At 43.3% G+C, this 8,611-nt stretch overlaps 1 protein-coding gene across 2 annotated transcripts; it reads left to right on the top strand.

Moving 5' to 3' along the window:
* The first annotated feature begins 2,564 nt into the window (after positions 1–2,564).
* On the top strand, positions 2,565–8,364 carry LOC147438383 (uncharacterized). 2 transcript variants are annotated; one of them, XM_086487683.1, is made up of 11 exons: positions 2,565–2,886; positions 2,964–3,061; positions 3,163–3,344; positions 4,419–4,657; positions 5,147–5,156; positions 5,235–5,291; positions 5,510–5,521; positions 7,115–7,147; positions 7,527–7,534; positions 7,707–7,765; positions 7,846–8,364. In XM_086487683.1, the coding sequence occupies exons 1-11, from the start codon at positions 2,743–2,745 to the stop codon at positions 8,351–8,353; spliced, it is 1,350 nt and encodes a 449-aa protein (XP_086343809.1). In that variant the 5' UTR covers positions 2,565–2,742; the 3' UTR covers positions 8,354–8,364. The 2 variants fall into 2 exon arrangements, 1 of the variants encoding a protein (XP_086343809.1); XR_015184977.1 differs by lacking the exons at positions 2,565–2,886; positions 2,964–3,061; positions 3,163–3,344; ... (1 more) ...; positions 5,235–5,291; positions 7,846–8,364 and having other exon boundaries at positions 4,670–5,156; positions 5,326–5,521; positions 7,115–7,829.
* Positions 8,365–8,611: the final 247 nt, after the last annotated feature.

Genomic DNA, 8,611 nt, shown 5'->3' with positions numbered 1-8,611 from the left:
GTGGAATGTCAGAGGGGAGAGAGTACGCCTGTGTGCGCTACAAGGATGACCTCGAGTGCGAGGTCTGGGGATGGAGGCACTGTGTGGGAATGCAACAAGAGAGAAGTTTTGCTTTTGCAAATCAGAGGGTGGAGAATCTTTGCTCTTAATTAATTAATGACTTGCAGTTAGACCCACTAGATTAAGATGAGAAAATGGTTCTACAAATTATTTTAAAAGAAAGCTTTTTTCCCATCTTGTTTATCCTTGTAATTTATTATACAAGCATACGAAATGGTTTCAAACATTGTCTACACACATTAAACTAAATAGAATTATCAACAAAAGCATCACTGAATGAGAAAAATGCCATGAGAAACCTGATCTTTAATGAGTAGCATTTAAACTCATCACATACATACTATGAAACTCAACCTAAACCACTAGGCTATTCGCCTTGGCTGCCCTTAGGGCTCCCTTAAGCACTAAAAAAAACAAATAAACCCGCCCCGCCCCCCCCCCCCCCCCCCAAAAAAAAAATAAAAATAAAAAAAATTAAGTAATGGTTTGTGAAAAAGTCGTATTGGCTGACTACTAGTTGGCCTTATGCTACATATGGTCCAAAAATTCCCCCACAAGATCAACATTATCTATTTGAGAAGACTTGACTTTATGAATCTACATCCCACATTGGGCACGATGTACTTCCTCAATATACATGGCTACACTTTCTATATTTATAGCATTGAAAGGGACATACTCATGACGATATGCAAGATTGTACATGTTGAGTGCTTCATCTATGTCATCTATATTTGCCAAACCATTGTCAATTGCCATATTGTGTAAAATACAACAAGCTGTTATGACTCTCGGTAGCCGAGTAATATCTGGCTTACGGATTGTGCCATGAAGAGTGCACCATGTGCTTTTCAAGCGGCCAAATGCTCGCTCAACAACCATACGTGTAGAAGGCAAGCGAAGGGAGACAAAGGCTCTTGGAAAGGTATCAGAAGCCATGGCAGCTCATAATACCCCTCGTCTCCAATAATGTACTCTCTAATGTTGTAACCCCTCCTTGTGAAGCTTGTCCCATTCAAGATTTGATTAGCTTGAGAGAGACGAAAAAAAAAAAAGTTCTGAAGCACTCTTTTATCGTTTGCAAGGCAAGAAAACCCGCATAGATATCTCAAAAACGCATGGTCGAGTCCACTATCGCCTGCAAAGTCATAAGAGTAATTACCATTGCGATCATACCAGTTTGTGGAAAGCTCTCCTTCAAGGGCCTCCATCTCGATGTGGGTGCAATCAATAGCACCACAACAATTTGGAAAACCCTGTGCTTTTTGCATGCCGATCTTCATTGACTGCATCTCCAAGGGGGTTGACAGCCACTTTATGATGTTATCCATGTGAAGCAGTAGACCATCAACAAATGCATCCACTATTTTCACCACAGTGGAGTGTCCACATCCAAACTGCTCCACGACAATCCTCCTTGAACAACCTGTTGCCAATCTCATGAGGGCAATGGCAACCTTTCTTTCCATTGGAAATTCTCGGCCTCGCACTTGTCGTAGTGGATGTGGAATGTCACCTTGCTCTAGCAATGCATGAAGGAGATCCCATAGTTGGTCAAATAGGCTAGAGGGAAATCGAAAGTAGCTTAAAATCAAGGATCATCTTGTGCACACCATGCTTTGTACCGCTCCCACCAATGAAGAGATCGAGGATTCACGTACCACAAGCGTGGGGTTGGTGTTGTTCCACCGCAAGCATGGCAACCACAATATCAAATTGCACGCAGCCGAGAAGAATGCAATGGAAGCCATACCCATGGGCGGAGCATCTCCCTCAAACTAGACACCACGAGTCAATGATAAAGCAAGCATTGCCATCAATGTGCGTAGATTTTGGAGATTAGTCCTCGCACAAAGCAACATCTACTGAAGGAGAATGATGTAGACGATGAGGATGATGAATATAGCATCGCGATCGTCCATGGCAGCGTTCTACGATGAGGATGAGAGAGAGAGAGAGAGAGAGAGAGAGAGAGGGGGGGGGGGGGGGGGGGGGGGGGGGAAGGGGGGGATATAATTGCACGCTGGCTCCTTTCAATATGTGCAAGAGAGTAGCACACCAAGCTCGATAGATAGCGGAGCGAATCACGTCCTATTTTGAGCTGACTGTGGACTGAGGGGGCGGGACTAGCAATCCATGAGAGTGGGAGGAATGTAGGGGTGTCGAGGGTGGAGGTAGCATGGCAAACAGGTGGGCTGATATATATAGCATGAAATGTGCAGGCCACCATGCATAGAGCGAACTGAATTTCAAAAATGAAGTCGAGCCCGCGTGTTCCAACTTGTTGGTACCTCCAACTGGCAGTCGTCGGCATTCAGCGAGGCTTAGTTTTTTGCGCGTGACCACGCAAGCGAGCGACTAACTGCAATGGTTGCAGGAATCTTTCTTAGTAGCCTTAGTTCCCAATAACTAAAAACTAAGACTCGCGTGACTATGCTCTCAGCTCTATTAGACATGGCGCTCACAGACTCACTAGAGGAGTTTCTTGCCAAGACCTCAAAGAACAAGGAGCTCTTAAGTTTGATGGTAGGCTACATGGGGCAACATTGCCTTCAAAGTTTGCACAGCTTTGATATGGGGCACCACTGTGTGCATCAACAGTACCTTCATAAGTGACCAGTGGCGGCGGCTGGCTGTGGATCTTCTTGTGACCCGACATGCTTTTAGTGTTGCCTTCAGACGATGATAGACTACTCTTCTTTTGAAAGCAACTCTCAAATCTTCGAGCAAGATGGGATACAGGAGGAGGCGTTAAAATACAACCCCAAGAACGTGCAGAGTTCTCGTTGGAAGAGGGAGGTGATCTGCGTGGCCTCTGCATGTATGGTACGGCTCCTCGAGCCCCGTGTCAGCCCTCTCCTTCCCTCATCTAGTGAGCCCCTCTCTTTCTCATCGCCTCCCAGACTCCTCTCCCCCCCACCCTTGTGGGGAGGGATGGACATGGAGCTTCATGCAGCATTAAGGAATGGCCTCGTGTCTCTCACTGCTCCAAGCTCCACAGGTGCTATGGCTTCAACAAGTCTCCTGCCCCCCCCCCACCTCGCAATATAAACAGAATCCACTGTTTTCCCCTCAATTGATTGTTGATCGTGATATGGGCAGCCCGTCTAGAGCCCCTGTCAATGAAGCTACTGGGAACTTTGATGGATCTCCTCCCTTCTCCCGGCTTGGATTCTTCAATAACCCACACAACAGTCCCTCTCAACTCGTTGGCTTTTCGTCTAACCGTGCTACATATGCAGAAGCAGTAGCTCCCCCTGCATCAGGTGCAAACTTCCATGTTGGTAATGTTCATTCCCAGGCACACCCCTATGTTTGTCCCTATGAGCCAAGCTATTTCTGCCCCCTCCTTTTTACTTCATGTTGATTACTAGAGGATCAATGCTGCTGCTAATTCTCACTCTAATCCTTTAGAGAGTGCCCCTTCCCCCAAATCTACCGGTGTTCTTCCTGAGTCTCACCAAGGCAGCCCTGATAGGGAGCCCCTGGCTAATGTAAGATCTCCTACCATGTTGGATGTCAGAATTAGTGGCGTAGATGAAGTGGATGGCATCTCTTACAATGCATGAGGCGTCACTATCCCTGTTGAGGAGCTTGGTGCTTGGCATGCCCAACTGCAAGATCAAGTGGTTATTGGTCTCTGTCATGGAATCAAGCCACCCCTAGAAACCCTAAAAACGTGGATGTCGTAGCAATGGGAGACCAAAAATATCAAAGCTTCTAATGTCCAATATCTTCCTAACAATTACTACTTGTTCTTTTTTGATGATTAGAATATTGCTTTACAAGTTGTAGGAACTGGCCAATGGATTATTAAAAACATTCCCATGTCTGCCTTCAAATGGTACCCTGGCTTTAATCCTAAAGGCCCTAAACCTTCCAAGGTGCCTGTGGGTCAATTTCCCTGATCCTCCAATAGAGATGTACCCATGGATTAAAAATATAGGTGCATGTGTGGGTAAAATGCTTGGTCAAAGATCCTGAGGTGGCATAATCCCTAACTGAGATCCCCAGCTGCTGATAGAGACAGATCTCATGGAGGATTTAAAATTTCCATCCCCATCAAAGATTCAGAAGGTAACCCTCTCCACTTACAAAGAGCTATCTACAAAAACTTACCCAACGTCTGTTTTCATTGTCTCAAGCAAGGGCACCACATTAAAGAATGTCCTAAGCTCAAACCTCAAACGGTTGACAGCAATGGAAACCCCTCTGAGAAGAATAAAGGATTTCAGCAGGTTCCAAGGAAAAAAAAAATTCTAGAAATCCAAATCCCAATAAAGCTATGTCTCAAAAGCAAAGAAATTCCTTCAGTCCTTTACTAGTTGATGTCTATGACCCTTTGGAACTTGTTTCAGAAACCTCTCAGATCAAGGGTGCAAATACTCTTCCTGAAGGCAAAGAGGACCCCAACACAGCTCAAATCAGACCAGAAGAGGGCATGGCTCCTCGTATTCAGACTACCCCTAAAGTGGCTCCCCCCACCCCTCAGAGTCCAAATGATCAAACAAATGACATGTATTTAGAATCCTCCTCAAAGTCAGATGGGGAATCTATACCTAGCTCTCAAGCCATACCAATCCCTAAAATGGATGAGGTTATTTTTTAAGAGCAATTGGAGTTGCATGATGCAAGAAATAGGGAGCTTGCTCTGGCCTCTTCTAAGAACTCCTTGGACATAGTGATGACACAAGCCGAGGAAGAAAAACTGCCCACTCCAAAGGCTCTCAAATCCAAGAGAAAGAAGGAGAACTCAAAGGATCCTACTAGACAATCTGTAAGTAGGGCCAAGCCCTCCAATAATAGCAAGAAATGAAGTGCCCCCCTCTCAAAGGTTTCAGCCTGAATTGTAAAGGATTCTCAGACCCTCTGAGAGCCCAAGCTATCATAGCTGCATGACTTGAGTTTTAGACCCGACTTTATGTGTCTCCAAGCGTTGAAAGCTGCAGGAAACTCGCTGAAGGCCAACCTTCAAAGAATAGGTGCAGGTTATCAATGGTTTATTTCTAACCACTGTCAAGGGAGAGGAGGAACTGCGCTAGCTGTTTCAAAAAAAAAATCTTACTTGGTATCACAAGTCCACAAGGGTAACAAAGGTAATTGGATTGCAATGTCCCTCTCCCACCCATTCAATTATACTTTGGTTTCTGTTTATGCTGCTAACTCTATTGCAGATAGAACCCTCATGTGGCAAGAACTTGCGTCCCTCTCTAACCCTTGTATCATTGTTGGTGACTTCAACATGGTGGAAAACCTGGATGATAGATGGAACAATTTGGGTTGTACAGTTAGTGGGAGAGAACTAGCTTCTTGGGAACTGCTGACCAATTCTCTCAATCTTATTGATGTTTCCATGGATACAAGATTCACCTGGTCTAATAAACAGGAAGGAGAATGCTACAGGGCAGCCAGATTGGATAGGGTCTACATGAACACTTCCCTGCTACAGGAATTTTGGCAGGTAAATTGCTCCAAAGATACTAGTCTTCTTCTATCAGATCATAGTCCTCTCATCATTGATTTACATAAAGAGGAATGCTTGTACAAGGCAGGGTGGCATCACATTGATCAATCCTTGCTTACTATTGGGGTGGTTAAAAATAAAGTCAAGAATGTGTTTGATATGGCATTTTCTGCCCATGCCTCCCCTTTCAAAGCTTGGGATGTGTCTGTTAAAGATACTCAGAGTAACAGATACTCAGAGAATCCTTACAGATTATAAAAGGTTGGCTAGGGAGATTCAGACCAAAAGAAGAATGATGATATCTAGTCAAATTTTTGACTTAGAGAAATTTGTCCCATCTAATAGTCCTCCCCCCCTCTCTTGTTGAGTTAAAATCCCAGCTTAGGCAAGAGGAGCTCCTAGATGCTAAGGCTGCCCTTAATTGGACCAGAGAATTTTGGTCTGGAAAAATTGATAAACCTGTTAAAGCATGTTAAGCTCCTTAAAAACAAGAAAATAAAGGACTTTGTTCCTTTCTTAAAGGACAAAGCTGGTCTGTGTATGACTTCTCACAAAGATAACTTGAATGTTGCTAGGGATTATTTTGCTAGCATCTTCTATGCTCCTCCCAATAGAGGGGTTGACCAGGTGAGAGCTAGGGACACCATTGCGAAAATCAGGAAAAAAATGGTTCCTGGGCAATTAGCAGCTCAACTGAATCAGCCTCTCTCAAAGGAGGAGCTGAGACTCACTATCCTCTCAATGAAGGCTGGTAAGTCTCCTGGCATCGATGGTATCCCTAATGAATTCTTTAAAAGTTATTATGAGTTCCTTATTCTTCACTTAATGAAATCTGGAAGGAAGCCCTTAGAGTAGGAGCTCTTTCTACTGCCATAAACACTGGTGTGATTAGGCTCATTCATAAGAGGGGGGTCAAGGAGGACTTAGGCAATTGGAGACCAATAACATGTTTGACTTCTATATATAAGGTCTTTGCCCTCTCCCTAGCCAGAAGATTGAGCAACATCATGGATCAGATCATTCTTCCTGAGCAAAAAGGTTTCATCAAAGGCAGGTTCATCTTAGATGTCATTATCACCCTTTGAGAATCTTTCGAGTTTCTTTCAGAGCAAGAGTTAGACTTTATCTTTTTCAAGATTGATTTTGATGAAGCTTATGACAGGATTGAATGGGATTTTATATTCCAGTCTCTTTTTGACATTGGTTTTGAAAAAAAGTTTACCAGATACATATAGGTTCTTTTTGGTAATGCCTTTGCTAAAATTGCCATTAATGGAGATCTCATTGATGCTTTCCCTCTCAGAAGGTCTGTCAGACAAGACTGTCATGTAGCTCCTCTCTTGTATGAAATTTGTTATGATGCTTTGGGGTGGCTTGTTCAGGATGCAGTGGTTCATAAAAAAATAAAAGGCATTCAAATACCAGGTGCTGCTAAAGATTTATGCCTTCAACAATTTGCAGATGACACTAATGCGCTTTTTTCCTGTGATGATCAGTCTATTTAATCTTTCTGGGTGTGCTTGAACACTTTCTGTCTGGCTAGTAGTTCAGTTATTAATCACAACAAAACTGGGTTTAAATGCTCCACAGGTAATACCCCACAGCTGGTTCTAAATGCTCGTGGTAATTCTATAAATGATGGGCAAATTTTCAGATTACTAGGCATCCCTATGGGCTTTAAGGTCTCCTTCAATCAGAGGTGGGATTGGGTAGTTAACAGGTTCAAGCACAAACTTTATAAATGGCTAGGATATCAACAATCCCTACCCTCCATAGCCTTCATTCTCCATCACTATATCCTCCCCTCACTAATATACTTTCTGGCCTGCTGTTAACCTGCCCAATACCAGCTAAACAAAGTTTTCTCTCTGGCCAGATCCTTTTTGTGGTGGGGGTGCGATGTTGAACACCCAAGGGTAGCTAAAGTTTCTTGGAAAATATGTACCTTGCCTAAAGATATTGGTGGCCTTGGAATTCTGGATCTGAACATGGTGTCTACCAGAATGGCAGGTAAATGGATTCTTAGATCCATTTCTTCAAATGACTACTGGGCTTTGCTGCTAAGAAGACATCTCCATAGGTTCAAACTCAGAGATTATAAAGCATGGACCAATCTACTCTTCAAAGACTTGGTTCTTGTCCCTAAAACCTTTATCCCCTATGGGTCTAAATTGGTATGCAGATTCTGGAATGCCTGGCAAAGCATGAAGTCAGGCTGGTCCCCTTCCAAGAATTTCAAATGTAACTATCATAACTTTTTTTCTTGATTCACCCTGGTTTGGTTTCTTTGCGGTAAAAGCTAACCTCCCATGTTTTAGAAGAGGCCATAAATGTTATAAGGCAGGTATCAAGTCCTGGCACAACCTATTCACCAATCACAGGGTTAAGGAAGTTGAAACCATCCAAAGGGAGTTTAATCTTTCTATGGCTGAAGCTGTATGGTGCAGACAAAGAGCTCAAGAAGTAGTAGCAAAATATTTCCTTCCTACAGGTTCTTGTTGGATTAAGAGCACTCTAGCCTCTAATGCTGCAAAAATTTTCAGCAGCTACAAAGCAGGAAAATTAGTGGATATTGAATTGAAACAGAAACTTAACAAGCGATGGCAGGTCCAATGGAGCTCTAAACAATGGACATACAGATTTAGATGTTTATGGGCTTACCTAGTGGCCAGGAAGCATAGTTTTCTTATGTGGCTAATTCTGCATCAAGGAGTGTGGTGTGCTACTAAAGCTGCCAAGATTGGTATTGGAAATGGGATATGTTGTAGATGTAAAACTAGGGATGAAGACATTATTCATTTGTTTTTCAACTACAAATATAATACATAAGTTATAACTGCCATTGGAAAGCTTTCTTGGAATATTTGTTCTCATGCGATGGATTTCAAAGACCTACTCCTTGGTATCTCCAAAGGGCGGGACATTCCTCTATGGACCATATGGAGGGGAACCATCCTGTGGTTTGTATGGATTAACGGGCTGCAAGCTTCTTTCGGTATATCTGGTAACATTAGCTTGTATCAGCTCAAACATGATTTAACCAAGCTGTCTGAAGCCTTATGTAAAGAAACTAAAATAGCCTCGTCC

Source organism: Adiantum capillus-veneris, chromosome 17 (genome assembly GCF_014529385.1).
Source record: "Adiantum capillus-veneris isolate H3 chromosome 17, ASM1452938v2, whole genome shotgun sequence".
Classification (NCBI taxonomy): domain Eukaryota; kingdom Viridiplantae; phylum Streptophyta; class Polypodiopsida; order Polypodiales; family Pteridaceae; genus Adiantum; species Adiantum capillus-veneris.
Note: the sequence above shows the minus strand (reverse complement) of the source record. Positions and strands in the feature narration are given on the sequence as shown.

Bases quoted from the DNA above. Each gene is read 5' to 3' on its own strand.
- LOC147438383 (XM_086487683.1), top strand. From the start codon at position 2,743: ATGATAGACTACTCTTCTTTTGAAAGCAACTCTCAAATCTTCGAGCAA. The intron at 2,887-2,963 runs GTACGGCTCCTC...ATCGCCTCCCAG, and splicing joins GCGTGGCCTCTGCATGTATG to ACTCCTCTCCCCCCCACCCT. The intron at 3,062-3,162 runs GTGCTATGGCTT...TGATATGGGCAG, and splicing joins CACTGCTCCAAGCTCCACAG to CCCGTCTAGAGCCCCTGTCA.